Source organism: Convolutriloba macropyga, chromosome 3 (genome assembly GCF_964194025.1).
Source record: "Convolutriloba macropyga chromosome 3, txConMacr16.3, whole genome shotgun sequence".
In the NCBI taxonomy this organism is placed as follows: Eukaryota; Metazoa; Xenacoelomorpha; order Acoela; family Convolutidae; genus Convolutriloba; species Convolutriloba macropyga.
The window spans coordinates 15,041,327-15,060,743 of NC_134470.1; the positions used below are offsets into that span (position 1 = coordinate 15,041,327).

At 36.7% G+C, this 19,417-nt stretch overlaps 1 protein-coding gene across 13 annotated transcripts in view; it reads right to left on the minus strand.

The window, feature by feature from the left end:
* Positions 1 to 1,175: 1,175 nt before the first annotated feature.
* LOC142335983 (uncharacterized) overlaps positions 1,176 to 19,417 on the minus strand; it is a 174,243-nt gene continuing 156,001 nt past the window's right edge. For 6 of the 13 annotated variants that reach the window (XM_075384413.1, XM_075384411.1, XM_075384410.1 and 3 more), the window contains 10 exons: positions 13,551 to 13,744; positions 12,805 to 13,012; positions 12,206 to 12,398; positions 11,825 to 11,910; positions 6,688 to 7,635; positions 6,095 to 6,172; positions 5,578 to 5,709; positions 2,965 to 3,140; positions 2,340 to 2,544; positions 1,176 to 1,327 (listed from right to left, as the gene is read on the minus strand). In XM_075384413.1, coding sequence (XP_075240528.1) covers positions 1,301 to 1,327; positions 2,340 to 2,544; positions 2,965 to 3,140; positions 5,578 to 5,709; positions 6,095 to 6,172; positions 6,688 to 7,635; positions 11,825 to 11,910; positions 12,206 to 12,398; positions 12,805 to 13,012; positions 13,551 to 13,744 — 2,247 coding nt within the window. In that variant the 3' untranslated portion in view covers positions 1,176 to 1,300. Of the gene's footprint in view, positions 1,328 to 1,769; positions 1,785 to 2,339; positions 2,545 to 2,964; positions 3,141 to 5,577; positions 5,710 to 6,094; positions 6,173 to 6,687; positions 7,636 to 11,824; positions 11,911 to 12,205; positions 12,399 to 12,804; positions 13,013 to 13,550; positions 13,745 to 19,417 lie in introns of all 13 variants that reach the window. The other 7 variants (XM_075384409.1, XM_075384415.1, XM_075384414.1 and 4 more) reach the window with 7 other exon arrangements.

Here is a 19,417-nt window from a genome sequence, read left to right on the forward strand (position 1 = left end):
ATAAAAGCCCCCCAAAAGTTGCAGAAAGTAGTAATAAATCAAAAGTTTTCATAAGGATTTCCAGCAAATTCTCACTGATGCATTCTGTTAAATGAAATCAATTGCAAACCAGAGAAATGGCAAAATCCTAAGAAAAAACTAAAATCGTAAAATTTTTAACAACTGAAGCAAACAAAACGAAAAACACATATAGGTGCTAGGTAGATGCTAGAATGATAGATGCTAGAATGTACAGAATATAGGCACAATGCAAGAAACACAGAAAAAATTAAAGGAAAGAACTGAACAAAATAAATACCTTTCAAAATTTAGCATTCTCGACTTAGAATAAACCAAGAGACATCATCCTGAACGGATAAAAAAGTAGCAACAAAATTCAAAGATAGCAAACATTGAAACATTTGCAAAAAATGTCAATAAATTTTAAACTGCATTTATGAAAACTTTTAGTTAAAAACTGTAGTTCAAAAATTTCACACCAAAAAAAATTGAATTATTAATAAAAACAAAATTAAAATCCTTGATGTTGCATAAAAGACTTTTCCAGTATATTAAACCGAAATGCAAAAAAAATAAAAACAAAAACTAGCAAAATCGGATTAGCATGTGCGAAATTTAACGCCAAAAAAATTGAATTATTAAAAAAAAAACAAAATTAAAATCCTTGATGTTGCATAAAAGATTTTTCCAGTATATTAAACCGAAATGCAAAAAAATAAAAACAAAAACCAGCAAAATCGGATTAGCATGTGCGCGGTAGAAACAGGCCTTCAGTATATGAATTATCAATGGAAACTTTTCATTATTTTTGTGGGAAGCTGCCTGATTTTTGATAGAAAAAAATACGGCGGAAGGATCCAAAAATGAAGACATCAATGGAAAAAATCCAAAAATCAACAAAAAAAATCAAGAAATTTGCTACGAAACTTGAAACGCATTATTAGGCTCTGCAAAGCCCCGTGGTATCAATTTCCCAGGGGTATTTCAATAAAACATCAAATGAAAATTACTTCTACAAAAAAAAACAAATTACAAGCCAAAAAACTCAAAGTCGAAAAGTTATTCACTGAACGCAGCGCATGATCAAAAAACTTCTCTCTCTCCTCTCAGAAAAAAATAGTTCTCACATCAATTTTACGCAATTGAGAGGCTGATGGCGGCTATTAAAAATCAAAACGAGTGGAAATTCAATTTACAATTTATACAATTGAAGTTGATCAATTTCTGTGAAACAATCAATGGTGAATTGGACAGCACTATTGGTAAAATTTTAATCCACGTTTTCTCTCGCATATATATTTCATCTGGTGAAGAACTCTTTTTCGGCCTGAAACAGCAAAAGCAGTCAGACTGCACACCATCTGAGTTTTAGAATTTTTAATATATCGCAAATTGAAACACTTAGAGTTAGTAAGCACCTAAGAGCTTACAAATTCAAAAACACTGTGTGTCTTTTCCAAACGTGAAAAGTAGCATGAGATCAAAGCAAACTGAACTTTCTCTATAATCACCATTCTAGCCAGCTAATGATACTGGGGGTATTTAGGTTCCCGACCCTAAAAATTGAGAGTGGTCTGGGCACGAAAAAAGTCCTAAAAAGATATCAATATAAACGGAGTTTGATCACAGAGTTTTCCAGCTCTCAATTTACAATTAGAAGCATTATCATTTTACAGGTATGATTTAAATGTAGATCAGTTGATTGATAGACAAAGATCAGTTTGAGTTACTGTGCAGCCAGTTAGTTGTGAAATAGAGAACGTGCTTGCCTGAAGTTACTAGTGCTGAGAAAGAATACAAACTAACATTAGACAACTTCTAAACAAACCGAAACAGAACACTTTAGTAGCCAATTGAATGAATCAGACTAAATTAGGAACATTTACTGCCTTTTAAGACTCAACGTTAATTCACGCGACATGATATCAAAAGTTTTAATGAATTTTCAGAGTCGACGCATCAAAATCTTTTTGACAATTGACCGAAAAGAGAAATTTGACTTTCCAACACCTCGTATAATATCTCTATAGTTTAATGCGCTGCTCTTTAATGTCAACTGTTCAAAAAATGATTCCAACACTTGAGTCCTTGTCATCGAAACACAGACAACAACTTACAGAATATCACGCAAAAACAATTCATTTAATAGCAATGAAAAGATTTGGAGATGTATTCTGTTCCTCCTAAGTCTACACAAACCTACTAATTCGATCTGAATTAAAATTTCATACCCAGCCTACCACGCTGAGGAGGAGGGGGATTGGCAAAATTCCGAGAACAAAATGAATAGGGCCGACTGGCCTACATGACAAGAGGAGAAACACCACTGGAGAAACTACCTGCATTGGTAGCAACGACGGCTCCACGGGAGGTGTGTTGGGAATGAAGGCAGCCCTGAACTCCTCGTCTGTCATACTCATGGGCGCCTTTGTATTGAGAGCAGCTGCTGGAACCGATGCTGAATGGTGAAACGAAGTTAGAGTTCCCACAGAATCAACAGCCCCTTGTGCGCCTACTGTCCGAAAAGCAGTGCCACTGTTGTGTCTAAACATCAACTGTTTCAAAAAATGGGATCCTATATTTTTCAAACCCAGGTGTCACAAAGGAAACTGAGGGGAGGGGGTATAAAGGGCACGGGAAAGAACAGCTACAAATTGGACCGGTACATAGTAGAATATGACAATCCATAACTGATGGTTAATCGTTACTAATAATGAACAAGCTTTGTTGGACGGGAGAGAAGGCAAGGTAACAATTGCTAGAAATTTAATATAAGTCAGAAACATCCGTTTAGTCGAGCCACATCCTTTGAGCATTTGGAAGATTAATCATCATATCTATTATCATTTCAACGATTAAAACTCGTTCCACTAAAATCGAATTGAGAAAGTGAATATAAATACCGGTGATTGCATACTCCTGACTAACAACGAACATTTTAAATTTTACGACCAATAGACTCACTTTGTGGGTGGTGTATGAGTCAATCTGCCATTGTTAGTGTTAGGGGCGGGAGTGCTACTGCTTTGTGGATAGACTATCGGGGTCTGTTGGCTAACTCCTGTTCCCACAGCAGTGTTTATCAGGTGGTATGGTACACTTGAGAAATCCATCGAGTATGGCTGGTTATAATGAAACACCTAAAATATTAATTGCATGATTACGTGGGGAAAATCTGCCATTCTACGAGAACGGGAGCATTCAAGCAACTTAAATAACCGGATCAACGTTAAAACATAGCCGGCAGATTGCCGGAATAGCCGCGAAAGAATAGACCTGCGTGCCATATAATAGAGATAGAAACAGATAGATTTAAATTGAAAAAAAAATCGACGCCGCTCAAAAAACTATGTAAAAAACATTCAGCGATAAATTAATAACGCTTGTTAAAATTCATTCCACAGAAACCTCTTATTAGGGACCTTTACTGCACATACGAGTTCCTTTGACCTTAAACAAATTCAAATTAAACTTAAGTTTTAAAGTGCAAAAGTCATTTTATTGAGTGAGGTAAGTCACGTATGATCAAAATCTAATCAGGCAAATAACCTAAAAACTTTTGCTAAAGCGAGTGAGAAATGACGTCACGCGCGCAAATGCCATTAGTGAGAGGAAGAAGTCATTCAGAAAATTTCACTTTGCTGAGAACAAATGTAAAACGAAAAAAGAGCATCAGACGACGAAACAAAAAAACATAGCAGGACAAGTCCTGAGGTACAATTCAAAGAATTTTCATTGACTCTACAACTAGACCTAGAACGGACTATGAGTGAATTGGGAAAACCATTTCCAAAAAAATCAGATAAAAAAATGAAAGAAAAAAAAACAGAAAATCAAAGCCAAAATGTCGCATGTGAACAAAAATGCACTAGCAAAAGCAAATGGAAATTTGGTTCAAACAAAAAACTAGGCCTAGAATGACCTATGAATGGATTGGGAACAGCAATTAGAAAAAAATTCGATCCAAAAAATCGAAAAAACAGAAAATCAGAGTCAAATTGCCGCATGTGAACAAAAAACCACTACCGAGAAACCGAACTTTTGTTCAAACACCCTTTTCGCACTCTACTTTAAAACTAGAGCGAAAAAAATTCATGCCGCAAAACCACTCGCTTTTTCGCTCCATCTCCTGTTTCGGCGTGACCAAAATCACTACTCCAATTTGACTTCAAAAATCATGAAAATGTGTGAACAGATCTTAAAAAAAAACATAGCCGTAAGAATTCCGGAAACGACTCAAAGTGAAAACCCATTTAAACGCCATCCAACTACTCATCAAACAAAACGTGCCTTCATTAAATTATGATTATCTTGAAACAAAGTCATGAAACCAAAAAGTAAAAACAATAAAATCAAATCTGTTAAAATATGATAAAAAATCTGATCAAATATTGTTATAAATTGAGATCCCAAAAAGCTATCTCTGCCAAAATAACTTCATCAAAACCACTAGTACTTACAAAAACCGCCTTATGTGAATTTTTAAAAAAAATACTTTAGGCCAAAATTATGAAAAAAAAGCTCTTAACTCTTAAATCAACTTTCACAGAAAAACTGAAAAAAAGTTAATAATTTTTTTAATATTTCAAAAACATATAAATCCAAAGGAAAAATCCCTTCAGCCAATAGGGTATCCAGATGCTCGCAAAACAATAGGCAATTCATTATAGGCAAAGAAACTTAGCTAAAAACAAAAAAAAACGAAAAACTGTAAATTAAGAAAAATAGTTCCAATTTTCGCCATTTTTTTTGCCATATTTCTCAACAAAGAATGATTCTTACCCACAAAACTGCAACCAATTGTTACAATAAAAATGCTCAAGTAGAAGGCGTTTCTTCAATACCCATTTGAGCCAGTAAAACAAAACAATCGTCAAAAAAACGCAAAAATTAGCCCGAAAATCAGCAAAATGCATTAAAGACCTCCGAATTATCATAAAATTCATATTAATTTCCAGAAGCCTTCAAACCACTACCGAAACCAGCCTAAAATTAAAACAAAATCATAACCAAACCTCTTAACCAAAATAAATAAAAAAAACAGCTTTAAAATGCCGCACGTGAACAAAAAAATTTCGCTCGCTTAGAGAACATTTTTCACACATCAATTTCTCGCTCTCTTAAAAACAGCGGTATGAACAAAAACCACTCTCTTTTCGCTCCGCTCTTCACTTTTGTTCATTGCCAAAATCACTCCAAATTTTTTCACGCGTTTCATTTCCCGCTTCAAAAATCACTCCAATAAAATTGATTAAAAAAAGGACTTCTCCAATACTCCTCCTCGAGTTGTAAAAAGACAGCACCCCAATACAATTCAAATTCTTTGAATTGTAACAAAACCAAGAGCACCGCAATATAGCTTCGCAGCTATAAAAAAGATTAAAGGATAAAATTAGCTGATTACAGCAGCTGAAACACATAGCCTACTTTTAATATTAAATGTTACTCAATTTGTGTGAAAAATGGTATGATGAAATTATATCACATGGCCCCTATTCTATCTACACACGCAAAGTTTATTCCCAGTTTATTCTCAAAACTCTAACAATTATTCTCAGTTACTGAATAACTGCTCACCGATTGTTCAGGTGTAACTGTTGAATCAGTAGCTACTCCATTGGTACGCTCAGTATCCACCCTTGTGGCCGAGTACACTGCCATTGGACCACTGTCACGCGCAATTGATGATACGAAACGACTTGTCGGCTGCTAAACAGAACCTCATTAGTCAACCGAAAACCAAAACTAACTGTGAGGTCATAACAGACGAGGGCATACACTGTAAAACGTTTGCTTCAGCAAGTTTGTTTTAGTGCAACATTTCAGTTCTTCTAAAGAAATTTTCAGCAATTCAGGTATATAAATCCAGTCTTTTTAGGTGCAACATTTAACTTCAATTCATTAAGTTCAAAAAAAATGAGCTTGTACACTGAGCCTTACCTCCTGTACATTCCTCTATCATAACCAATTTCAGCAATCTAACTAAACTTGGTTCGTGAAATTTAGAGGTAATACACTTGTAATTGAATATTACTCGATCAACGCTGGGATGCGACAACCAGAGCTAAAAACATTGTTAGAATAAGTAACTTACATAGTACAAATCGCCATTAGTCATGGTCTCTGATCGCTGAGCTTTGTATGTCATTTCAAACTCGTCGCGCTCCGCCTCCTGTAAACAATATAAATTTAACAGTGAGCCTCACAGAAATAGTATTGCAACTCCAATGAAAACAAATCCCACTAGAGTCGGTCAATTTGTTTTTAATGGGCGGCTTATTTGAACTCAAAACTGACCAATGAATGGAATATTAAATGTTGAAAGAAAAATCTACTTTATTCAAATTCATATTATTTGACTAGGACCGTAAAGACCTTTTGATGACCTCGCAATTGGGTGTTTTGCTGTAGCCTGGTTAATTACAGTAATGCTCATAACCTACTTGAAAACAATTTATTATTATTAAATAAAGTATAAGAGGTCACTATTAGTCACTAATCAATTTGTTACCCCGATTCGCTTGCTAATAACTACACTTAAAACATGCAACATTTCACATGTAATCTTGATCTCTTTTAGATGAAAATAGATTATTGATCAAAATATTGTACTGTACGTTAAAGATCATTGAAAGCTGAAAAACATAGCCAGAATACTGAATGTTCTGATAAATCAATAGAGTGTACCTTGTTGTTGGATGTTTGTGAAGACAGTTTGTTAGTGATGAAAGACAGAAGAGAGGATGAAGAGGAAGGCTTATAAGAAGAAGAAACAGATTGAGGTGGTCGGATGTTAGCCACACAGTCAATGTCAAATACTTTTCCAATATCTTCGTCACTTTCTTCAAGACTGAACAGATTCGGCAGAGTTTTACTAAATTGAGGGCGAGTACTCTTAGCGGCACCTGTTTGAATCTCTAAAGCAATATTGGCATTACTGGAAGACAAATTTTGGGCAGATTTGTGTTCATAGTTTGGTCGCAATGATGACAAAGGCACGTAAAATATGGAAGAATCGGCAATGGAAAATGATGACTTTTGATCTTCTTGATGAGCTGGTGTGTTATCAGATGGCGCATTGGCTTCAACAACAGCAAATGACACTGTTTTTGTAGACAAATTATTATTTGCCTCATTTACCTCATTGCTATCAATGCGTTTCAATTTTGCTGATGACAAATCGCCACGTGTATCTAAATTACCCGATGGTATAGCAAAATTCTGATTATTAGAATTTGAGGTATGTTGCAAACTTTCCTGGCGCTTAGACGCCAAAGATGGGCCGAATTGACTGGGCACAGTTTTTGTAATGGCAGCAACCGATGACAGCGAAGTTTTAGCTGATGACAACTGATTATCGATTGATGAAGAAACTGATTTATTTTCGGTATCGCAAGTAGAAATAGAGGTATTGTTAGTGTGAGAAGAGATAGTTGAAGTTTTGTTATGAGATGAAGAAACAGCTAGAGTAGTGGTTGTAGTGGTAACTAATTGAGGATTTGGAGAGAGTCGAGAAGAACAGTTGGATCTAGAGGTGAGAGAGATTGCGTCACTTTGTCCGCTGCCAGCAGCGCTACTTGCAGAAGAGTTATGTAAATGCATCATGTTAAGTCTCGCTTCCAGTAACTGACTGCTCTAGTAGAGAAACATAGAGAAAACAAATAGGTTAATCTCAGAGAAATGAAAAGAGAACAGTTTCCTCTTAATCCTAAAGTACGTCCATTAATTACACCATAACAAGAAAACATCATGCAAAACAAAAAACTGATAAATTTTGAACGCATCAGTCACTTGTTTAGATGAAAAACAACATACAGCAAAGAACTGTCATCAAAAAAGATATTTTTGCTCAAATTGAACGAATTTCGATTTACAAACAATAATTGGATAAACGGGGTGAAAAAAGACGCGAAAAACATAACTGACTAACGGGCAAACTGCTCTCAAACGACCAGCAAGACCACAGGACTAATAAAATTGACACAAACTTCTTTTGAAAGCAAGTAAAAAACTTATAACAAATATCTCCGCAGCACATTGAACAGGAATAAAAAATGAGGCAATCATATGTCAAACAATAAAGTTCCAAAAACTTGATTAAAATTTCCGCATTTCTAAGCAAAACACGCACCAATTTACCTCGCACCAGCCTAGAACCAATAGTGTATACTAAATTTGAAAAAGGAGCGGAAAATGATATTCGAAATTATAGTTAAACAGAAAGGAAAAGAATTGAAAGCATGCGCATAAAAAATTTCGAGAGAACTTGCCAACACAAACCAACTAAACGCATTGCTCTCGGAAGACAATCGGGGACTTGATTTAGTTGCAGCCTGCTTAAGCAGGTAAGGGGTCATTAGAACTTAATGTACACCACTACTTAAATTTAGAGTGAAAACATACCCGGCAGATTGCCGGAAAATAGCCGCCGTTGATTCCAATAAGCATGATTGGGATTGAAATAACAGAAGATATTGAAAAAAAAAAAGATTTTTCTACAAAAACATTTTTTAACGATTTATTTTGATGGCATTTCGCAGTTGAACATACTTCTGTTTCTTAGAGAGAGGCTACAGGGGCTACTATCAATAACAATAAGCATTAGAGAGAGGTAACTAATACTTATAGGAACGACGTTCAAATAGCGGGCATCTAAAATTGGGCTTTATGGGTTTATCCCGTTTCTATTTCTGACTTCAATTTTTTATACTGACTCTGTTCATTTTGAATTGCTTTGCTGAGCAACTGATGTTCAAAATCACTTTTAGCAGAATGAGAGAAGAGAGAAACTAGCCTAGAGAAGTCAAAAAGATTTCATGCAAAAAGTTGAAAAGGCGGCAAAATGAGGTAAAGCGAAACATTTTTTTTTATTCGACGAAGTAAAAAAACATAGCAGGACAAGTCCTGACGTACAATTCAAAGAATTTTCATTGACTAAACAGAAAACCAGACCTAGAACGGACTATGAATGGATTGGAAAAACCATTTAGAAAAAAATCCGATCCAAAAAATCGAAAAAACAGTAAAAATCAAAGTGAAATTGCCGCATGTGAACAAAAAAACACTACCGATAAAGCGAATTTTTGTTCAAACACCGTATTCTCACTCTACTTTAAAATTAGAGCGAAAAAATTTCACGCCGCAAAACCACTCGCTTTTTCGCTCCATTTCCTGTTTCGGCGTGACCAAAATCACCACTCCAATTTGACTTCAAAAATCATGAAAATGTGTGAACAGATCTTAAAAAAAAGACAGCGCCCCAATACAATTCAAATTCTTTGAATTGTAAAAAAATAGGAGCGCTATAATAGCCGGCTGAGAAGATGAGGGCGGCTATTAAAAAGTAACTAATTACGGTTCGCTTTTGATTAGACTTTCAGTGGTAGACTGCCGTGAATTCAGCTTTAAATCTGAAAGAAAATTTGATAGCGCATAAATTGGACATAAATGTCAAAACTCACTCGAAAAGTTAAAGGCGATAAAAAAATTCAGCAGGATAAAACGCTCAGAACATTTTTGCAGAAAACCAAAAATCACCACCAGAATAATTGCCTTAAATTGAGTTCGAGGACACTCAATTTAACTTAAACCTTAGTTTGCTTAAGGTGAAATGACCGGTGAGCGCTTAGCTTCGGCAGTAACCAGCTGGGGCTCGGTGGGGGGGGGGGCAAAGGATGGTGGGGGTTAAAACGATGGGGTTAGGGGGCTGGACGAGAGGGGTCCAAATCGCCACATGGAGGAGGGTGGATGGGCGTGTTTGGGGGACTGCTGAGCGGGGCCAATGTCTACGATGAAGACCCACCCTTCACACCATGAAATTTTCTCTTCAGAAGCTTCGATGATGATACTAAGAGACTAGTAACGCGTCAGATTCTAAGAGATATACTCAGCCACTCAAATACCCCCTCCCCCGGTTTTATGTTCATCTCGTGTTTGACAAAAATGAGAAAAGGTAAGACAAAAAAATTGTCTAGCAAAAAAATGCAAAAAAGACCACATGACAATTATAATGCTACAAGCGTTTGAGAGCAATTAACCACAAAGCAGCAAATGGCAGAAGGCGTATTGAAGCGATTAGAAATCGACACAAACCCGAATAAGGGTGCTCTGGTTGGCTTTGATTGAAAAAAAAACAAAAATAGCATAAGCACTCGAAGCAAACAAAATGGACATGCGAGGACATCTGACGATACGCTGAAATCTCATGAAAAACAAGGAAAATCAAAGAAGCATCCAAAGACCCATCAGAACCTTAAGAAATAAGGTCGAGCGGTTGGCTTTGTTCGTCGCTAGCTGCGGCCTAGGGAGTCTCGCTTAAGCTTAATTAAGCGTGGTGGGTAGGGGGGGGGGGGCGTTGAGCGTAAGGGGCCACGGGTGGAGAATGATAGACGTGGTGGAGAAGGGGTGTCTGCGTTTGTTTTTGTGTGTGTGTGTGTGCGCGCGTGCCTGTGAGTGGGGTGTGGGTAGAGAGTCCCGTGGGGGGACTCAAGAGTGAAGAGCCACCCTACCCCTTCCACACCATGAATTTATGCCTCCTCGACAATTTTGTGAATCGAATACTTAGAGACTAGTAAGGCTGTAAAACAACTGCTAAAAATTGCCACCCACACCATGGTCTTATCGCAGCTGAATTGATCTTTACATTTAGAGACTATTAAAGCTCTTTCTAAGAGAACTGCTCAGCGACTTAATCCCATGTGGGCTCTCTTTGTTAATCCCTCTTTTGAGGTGGAAAAACCAAATGGTCAGCAGAAAAAAACATAATCGACTAAACGTCGGAAGAATGGCTCTCGAACGAATAGTGGAAGCTCTAATCAATTGCAGCCTGCTTCAGTCGGGGGGGGGGGGAGCCTATATGGGACGAAGAAGCTCAATAGCGGGCTTCAAATAACCACATTAGAGGTTAACATATACCACTATTAAAGTTTAAATTGAATAATGGCACCAGTTTCGGCGCACTTTTCATTTGCCTTTTAGTATTAAATTAACGCCAATTGAGTTCAGCTGCTCGAGGGTGGGGGGGGGGGTAGGTAGGTCAGTGTGAAGGGAGCGGGTAGGGGTAGGTGGGGGGGGAGTAAGTTGGGGGGGGGTTGCGGGGGCAGTGGGGTAGATAGGTGGTGGGGGGGGGGGGGGGGTTTGTGCGGTGTAGTTTAGATAATTAGGGGTGACTTATATAGGAACAAAAAAATCTCAAAATGACCTCTTCACCTTGAACATTATCAGCAGTTCCTTATTACTATACATTACAAACGAAACTATTGTTAAAGTCCAATGTTCAAAAACAGAAGTCAACAATGAAAAACGGAGGTAAATGCTCGAACAGAAAGAAGTCAAAATTCAAGTCATGAACAAACAAGAGCAATTAAAAGCCTAAAACAAGCAAAATGTTCTAGAACTAATCCTTATTCCAAGAAAAGACGGTTTTCTCTCTCTCGTATAGACAAATACGTAGCACTGCTAAACGTAACTGATTTTGAGAACGCAGTGCAAATGCCCAGCAAAATTTAGTCGGTCAAGAAAAGTCCCAAACAAACATAGTAAAAGCAGTCGACGGGTACCATTATTTCTTTTCGAGTAAAAACTTAAGACAACCGCAATACAGATCTCTTTACTCCTCAATTACTTTTAAACACTTCCTGTCAACAATTTATCTTCTATAACCACCAGAGGAGCTATCCAACTAAAAGAGGAAACTGCTGTTAAGTAAAAGATATACTCTGAAGAGATGTTAGTGGGAGAAATGGGTCCGAGTAAGCAGCTTGAAAACAATCACAGGGTTAATTTAGTATCAAGGCTATACAAATTCCATTCAATCAACACTTACCATTTGCAGACGATTTGATAGATCCTCCACATTATGATGCAAGGTTAGCAGTCGGGATTCTTGGTCAACATTTCCCAGGCGAGCATCTAAATAATCATACCATTGTTGTCCTCCATAAATAAATTTCAACTGCAGTAATGCGCATTTGAAATGCAGGAAATTGTTTCATTTTCTGCTGGCAGAAAGTGATAATCTATAATTGATGTTTTTACGCATTCTATAATGGTTCACATAATGTAATGACTAGTCCCTCCCAGGTTGCAGACGCTATCACTATAGCACGACATACATCGCTTTGCTCATACTCTACTACAAACTAGAATTAAACACAGTAGCTTCAGTCTCACCCACAAGAAATAAAGAAACATTTCGACAACTCACCTTCCTTTTCGGATGCCATATGTTTAATTTGTGATCCCTGTTTCTCCAACTGTTCAAGAAAGAACTCTTTGTCTTGGTTGGAGTTGTTTAGTAGAGTGAGAATGTCCTGCTGAGTCCTTTTCAGCTGATGGTGCACATCTTTCTCCTTTGAGTACCACGAGGACACTTCAGTCTGCAGCCACGACATCTTAGCCTGCAAACAACTCAAGTCACCGAAAGAGACTTTGAATCCCAATCATGTGGAAGAGACCATAGCTGACATCAACTTTACTTTAAATTATTCTTATTTGCTTATTTGTAAATGCTACAGGCACTATGAACACTTGCGAGCCCCATCAAAGCCAATACCCACTACAACACATTTAGAAAAAATGTCATATTTGAATTTTTATCGATTCAACTAACTGCCATCATTCGATTAACTGCAACAAAATTAGCTAATATTATACAGAAGAAGGAACCGAAGTTCCGATAGACGCAAACACGGTACAAAAAAGACATCTTGACGTTTTCTTTTAGACGCTTTTCAAAATTTCGTGTAGCTTTTTAAGAAAGTGCTGGAAGCATCGACAGATATAGTATAAACCTGTTAACCTGACCTTGATTTCAGCCATCCATGCGTTGGGATCAGACGTAGATGTTGACATTGGTGCCGACTTGTGTCTACCTAGAGATCCCTCCCCGGCAGCCGCGTCCACGAGAGAGTTCACCCCTCGCGACACCATAGACATAACACTCATCATGTCCTGCTCCTCCTTCCTCAACTTCTCCTTAGCAGCTTTCAATGTCCGCTCCAATTTCTTTATTCTAAAAAACACGATTAGAACTATGGAGAGCTAAGGTATAAAAAGGGCAAAACTCCCAAAGCAATGGAAGTGTATAGAGTGTATTTGAATGAGCTATATTCCTAAGGTAAAGTAACCAAAGCTTGTGAAGTGAAGTTGAGAACGAACCACCTTCAAACTTTGTCCATAATTAAAATATCATACGAATAAGTATTGGATATCGAGGAAACATAATTGACAAATTAGCACTCAATGACATGAACAGACAACAAACACTTAATTTAAGAGAACAATAAACTTCCCTCGAGCTAAACCTGAAAAAATGCCAGGAATTCAACAGGTAAATTTCCGTTCTAACTTCACATCACCAGTATAAACTTATATCTATGCTCGGTTTCAGATCACACTGCCTAAACGATGTAATTTATCACCCAGCATTAAAATCCAATCGTTGGAGTATAGTTCGATTACTCAACAGTTCATTGAGACCTTGGTCTCAACTTACGAAAAGATCTTCTCTGGTACAAACTTAATTATCGCTTCATTGATTCCCATTTTACCTGGATTCTAGTTCTTGGGCCAGGTTGTCCTTAATCGTGATCTCGAACTGCAGTGCCTCAACTTTGGTGGTGAGAGCCAGCTCCGTTTCCGCATGTTTCTTCAATCCCTCGTTGGCTTCAATCAAATCGCGGTCTAACTTGGCAACGTCTTCCCTCATTCCACGAGAGCTCTCCTTCTCACTGCTTACTTCAGCCTGAAAAGTTAAATCCCTTCAGACAAAGCAAACTCATCAATATAGGGACAAAAGATCTTTAGTTCAGTACATTATACCCAACACTGGAAGTTGTCTTATATGTCTAATTCTCCGCAATCGACTCGCATTCTAGAAACCGAGAATAGCTGCGAAAAGACTGGTTTGGGCGTTGTTTAATAATGGAAACTGATAATCGAAGTGATGAAATAATGACCGACAGGACTTCGAAAATGTAAAAAAAACTGAAGAAAAAAACAACCGACTAACATCAGGCAAATTGCTCTCAAACGACCGGCGAGCAGTTGGCTTCACCAGTAGCTAGCCACGGTTTAGGGAGGCTAGCTTTAGATTAATTGAAGGGGCGTAAGGTGAGCGCAGCGTGGGTGCATCCCAGCGGGAGTGCCAAAGTGGATTGGGGGACTGTGGGGGTGGTGGGTGGACGAGCCTGTGCGATCAATTTCTAAGAACCGCCTTTCACACCATAAGTATAAGTCTCCAAAACAGTTTCTGTTAATCGCATACTTGAAGACTAGTGGGCTCTACGGCTCTAAGAGAACTTCATGCAAACTGGGCGCTACCTCTTTATCCCGTTTCTGAAGACGACAGTCAAATGGCTCAGACCAAAAATCGGCCAAGCGAAAAAATACATAAAAAAGACAAACAGGATTACTATATATTTGCTACAAATTTCTTTTGAGAGCAATTAACAATGATTTCCTAAAAAGTGTCTGTTAAGTCATTTATGATAAAAAACATTTCAAATATAACACATTGTTAAAGAGGATCAGAGATGATGACATTACGCCACATAACAGCAGCTGAAGTGCGGCGTCAGCAAACAGAGAGAGATTGAGAGAGAGAGAGAGATAAAACGTGAAAGAGAAAGAGAAGGAAAGAAACCCTACCCGAGAGAGAGCAAGAGAGACTGGAGTGTTTTCGAAGATGGGATTCGACAGTGCAACTCCTAGTTTTCTAGCCTTGTTAGTAAATAAATCTTAATAAACTGTAAAGGGCAAAATTTAAAAAAAGTAAATGAAGTTCACAAAACCTTTTGTGTCTCAAAAGTTCTGTCAAGTAACCCCTCTCCGAGACTTGAAAAGTTTCGTTTGCCAGTAATGGTCGTTAAATTCAGAAAAGGACAAAAAATACTGAACAATCTACGAAACAATTGCAAATTTCAACAAGATCTTGCTATAATACAAGATATTAATATCTAAATAACCATTTAAATTTGGAAAAAAATTGACTGGAGTCATAAAAAATATTGATCACCATTCCATTAACTCCAGAAACTGTGCAGCAGCTTATTATCAAACCTTGGAGGAGGTCCAAGGCCCCTGCGGCCGGAAAAAATCAAAAACATGAAAATTTGCAAATATTTTAAAGTTGCTTAAATTCGTGATATTAAATCTTGAAAAACATTCCATTACATCTACAAACAATGGAGTAACATATTATCAAACCCTAGAAGAAGTTCCTTGGATCTTGAGGCTAGAGATACCAAAAAAATTCAAAAAATAAAAACTGCGAGTTTTACGAAAAAAATCCATACAACTTGTGATATCAAACAATTGAAAATTTATCCTAGGTCAACAAAAATTTTCCAGCAATTATTATCCGAATCCTAGCGGAAGTTTTTTTGACCCTTGAGGCTGAAAAAATTTGGGAGCAAACTGTTGAATATATGTGTCACCAAACCGATTCAGTGAAGCGAATACTAGTGAAGCTAGTATAGTAAGCCAGAAGGCTCTAAGAGATCTCATACTGAACAATCTTCAAAACAATTGCAAATTTCAACAAAATCTTGCTAAAATTCAAGATATTAATATCTAAATAACCAATTAAATTTAAATATTTTTTGACTGGAGTCATAAAAAATATTGATCACCATTCCATTAACTCCAGAAACTGTGCAGCAGCTTATTATCAAACCTTGGAGGAGGTCCAAGGCCCCTGCGGCCGGAAAAAATCAAAAACATGAAAATTTGCAAATATTTTAAAGTTGCTTAAATTCGTGATATTAAATCTTGAAAAACATTCCATTACATCTATAAAACAATGGAGTAACATATTATCAAACCCTAGAAGAAGTTCCTTGGATCTTGAGGCTAGAGATACCAAAAAAATTCAAAAAATAAAAACTGCGAGTTTTACGAAAAAAAAATCCATACAACTTGTGATATCAAACAATTGAAAATTTATCCTAGGTCAACAAAAATTTTCCAGCAATTATTATCCGAATCCTAGCGGAAGTTTTTTTGACCCTTGAGGCTGAAAAAATTTGGGAGCAAACTGTTAATCCTTTTTTGAGGACGAAAAGTCAAAAGCATCAGACGAAAAATTGCAAAAAAGACCGACAGGACAAAAAAAATTGTCACAAACTTCGTTTGAGAGCAATTAAAAACATTTCACCAGCTTTCAACGTGTTCGGACAAAAGAGTCCCAGACAAAACAGTCCCGAACAAATATCAAAAAAATTGTAAAAAATAATCTAGAAACAATTAACAAACATAATCTATGAGTTATTTTTCTGAATGTTTTGTTTATTATTGATAAAAACGATGATAATACCAAAAATTTATTTCAAAATAAATAATTTGTCTTAAACTATGTTGTAGTCAGCTTAATATTAGTTCATGAAGTAAAATTATATGCATAACTTAAGTGGTTCATTTGTTTATTGGTGTGCATTTAAATTGTAGATACTTTCGGGATCAAAGTGTTTAATACCAAATTTTTTGATGAGGAATGTAAGAGAACCGGAACAGAAAACTTCTTATGAATGAACAAACCTGCTTGACATATAACGGCCAAGCAGAGGCAGACAAAAGCACAAAGATGACCGCCTAACGGCGGTCGAAAAGCTCTCGAACAACTGACGAGTTTGCCAAAAGCTACCTACCATTTAGGAGGCTATCTTTAACTTAATTTGGCGGCGGGTTCAAACTCTAAGACCCAACATTCATACTATGAATATATGTGTCACCAAACCGATTCAGTGAAGCGAATACTAGTGAAGCTAGTATAGTAAGCCAGAAGGCTCTAAGAGATCTCAGACTGAACAATCTTCGAAACAATTGCAAATTTCAACAAAATCTTGCTAAAATTCAAGATATTAATATCTAAATAACCAATTAAATTTAAATATTTTTTGACTGGAGTCATAAAAAATATTGATCACCATTCCATTAACTCTAGAAACTATGCAGCAGCTTATTATCAAACCTTGGAGGAGGTCCCAGGGCCCCTGGTGCCGGAAAAAGTCAAAAACATGAAAATTTTCAAATATTTTAAAGTTGCTCAAATTCGTGATATTAAATCTTAAAAAACATTCAATTACATCTATAAACAATGGAGTAACATATTATCAAACCCAAGAGGAATTTCCTTGGATCTTGAGGCTAGAGATAGCAAAAAAATTCAAAACATAAAAACTGCAAGTTTTACGAAAAAAAATGCTACAACTTGTGATATCAAAAATTTGAAAATTCATCCAAGGCCAACAAAATTTTTTAGTAACTTATTATCGAACCCTTGCGGAGGTTTTTTACCCTTGAGGCTGAAAAATTTGGGCGCAAACTGTATCCTTTTTTGAGGACGAAAAGTCAAAAGCATCAGACGAAAAATTGCAAAAAAGACCGACAGGACTAAAATAATTGCTATAAACTTTGTTTGAGAGCAAAAAACATTTCACCAGCTTTCAACGTGTTCGGACAAAACAGTTCCAGACAAATAGCCCAATAAAAGCAGACAAAATAGTCCCGAATAAATATCGAAACAATTGTAAAAAATAATCTAGAAACAATTAACAAACATAATCTATGTGTTATTTTTCTGAATGTTTTGTTTATTATTGATAAAAACGATGATTTTACCAAAAATTTATTTCAAAATAAATAGTTTGTCTCAAACTATGTTGTAGTCAGCTTAATATTAGTTCATGAAGTAAAATTATATGCATAACTTAATGGTGTGCATTAAGTTATTGGTGTGCATTTAAGTTATTGGTGTGCAACCTTTGTTTATTGGTGTGCATTTAAATTGTAGATACTTTCGGGATCAAAGCGTTAAACACCAAATTTTTTGATGAGGAATGTAAGAGAACCGGAACAGAAAACTTCTTATGAATGAAAAAACCTGCTTGACATGTAACAGGCAAAAGAACAAAGATGACCGCCTAACGGCAGTCGAAAAGCTCTCAAACAACTGACGAGTTTTGCCAAAAGCTACCTACCATTTAGGAGGCTATCTTTAACTTAATTTGGCGGCGGGTTCAAACTCTAAGACCCAACATTCATACTATGAATATATGCGTCACCAAACAGATTCAGTGAAGCGAATACTATTGAAGCGAGTCTAGTAAGCCAGAAGGCTCTAAGAGATCTCACCGCCCTCAGCACGATACCTGTTTATCCCATTTTTCAGGACAAAAGTTGAAAGTGCCAGACGCATAAATACATCAGGACTAATATAATTGCTACAAACTATGTTCGAGAAAAAAAATTGAAAAGTGGAAATTAGCAGAAAAACAGATTCGCTAGAGGTTCTGAGCATCAATGTCTTCCAAATCAAAGCTTAATCAAAAATGTAAGCATGAATGCAAAATCAAGCACAATAAATGTTCAATTGACGACTTGAGTTTAGGAAAAATGAAAATGACAAAAAATTCAGCAAACTTAATTCGAAAAACGTATCGAATCTTATCAAAACAACTTCCCCATACTTATGTCTTCAAACTCAGTTGTCTTGCCAAACCTACAAAACAACTAACTTGCAGACTAGCAGCAGTCTGGTTGGACGAAAAAGAGACAAACAACAGAAAAACAGCCGGCAGATTGCCGGAATAGTTGCGAAAGAATAGACCTGCGCGTGCCATATAATAGAGATAGAAACAGATACAGATTTAAATTGAAAAAAAATCGACGCCGCTCAAAAAACTAGGTAAAAAACATTCAGCAATAAATTAATAAAGCTTGTTAAAATCATTTCACAGAAGCTTTGGGACCTTTCGACAGATTGCCGGAATAGCTGCGAAAGAATAGACCCGCGTGCCATATAATAAAGATAGAAACAGATTTAAATTGAAAAAAAAATCGACGCCGCTCAAAAAACTAGGTAAAAAACATTCAGCGATAAATTAATAAAGCTTGTTAAAATCATTCCACAGAAGCCTCTTATTAGGGACCTTTCCCTTTGACCTTGAACAAATTCAAATTAACCTTCAAGTTTTAAAGTGCAAAAGTCATTTTATTGAGTGAGGTAAGTCACGTATGATCAAAACCTAATCATGCAAATAACCTAGAAACTTTTGCTAAAGCGAGTGAGAAATGACGTCACGCGAGCAAATGCCGTTAGTGAGAGGAAGAAGTAATTCAGAAAAATTTGACTTTTTCAGCTTTGCTATGTGGACAAATATAAAACGAAAAAAGAGCGTCAGACGACGAAACAAAAAACATAGCCGCTAGAATACCGGAAACGACTCGAATCGTTGTGCAAAATAATCTCTACCCTAACTTGGACAAAATCAGAATATGGAAAAGAAAAAAACACTAGAAATAACGAAAATAGTAGACCAATATAACATAAAAAGCGTTAAAAATTTTTTTCAGTTCAGGTGTGTGGGTAGGTGCTGGTGGGGTGGGGGGGGGGGGAGGTGGGTTTGGTAGGTGGTGG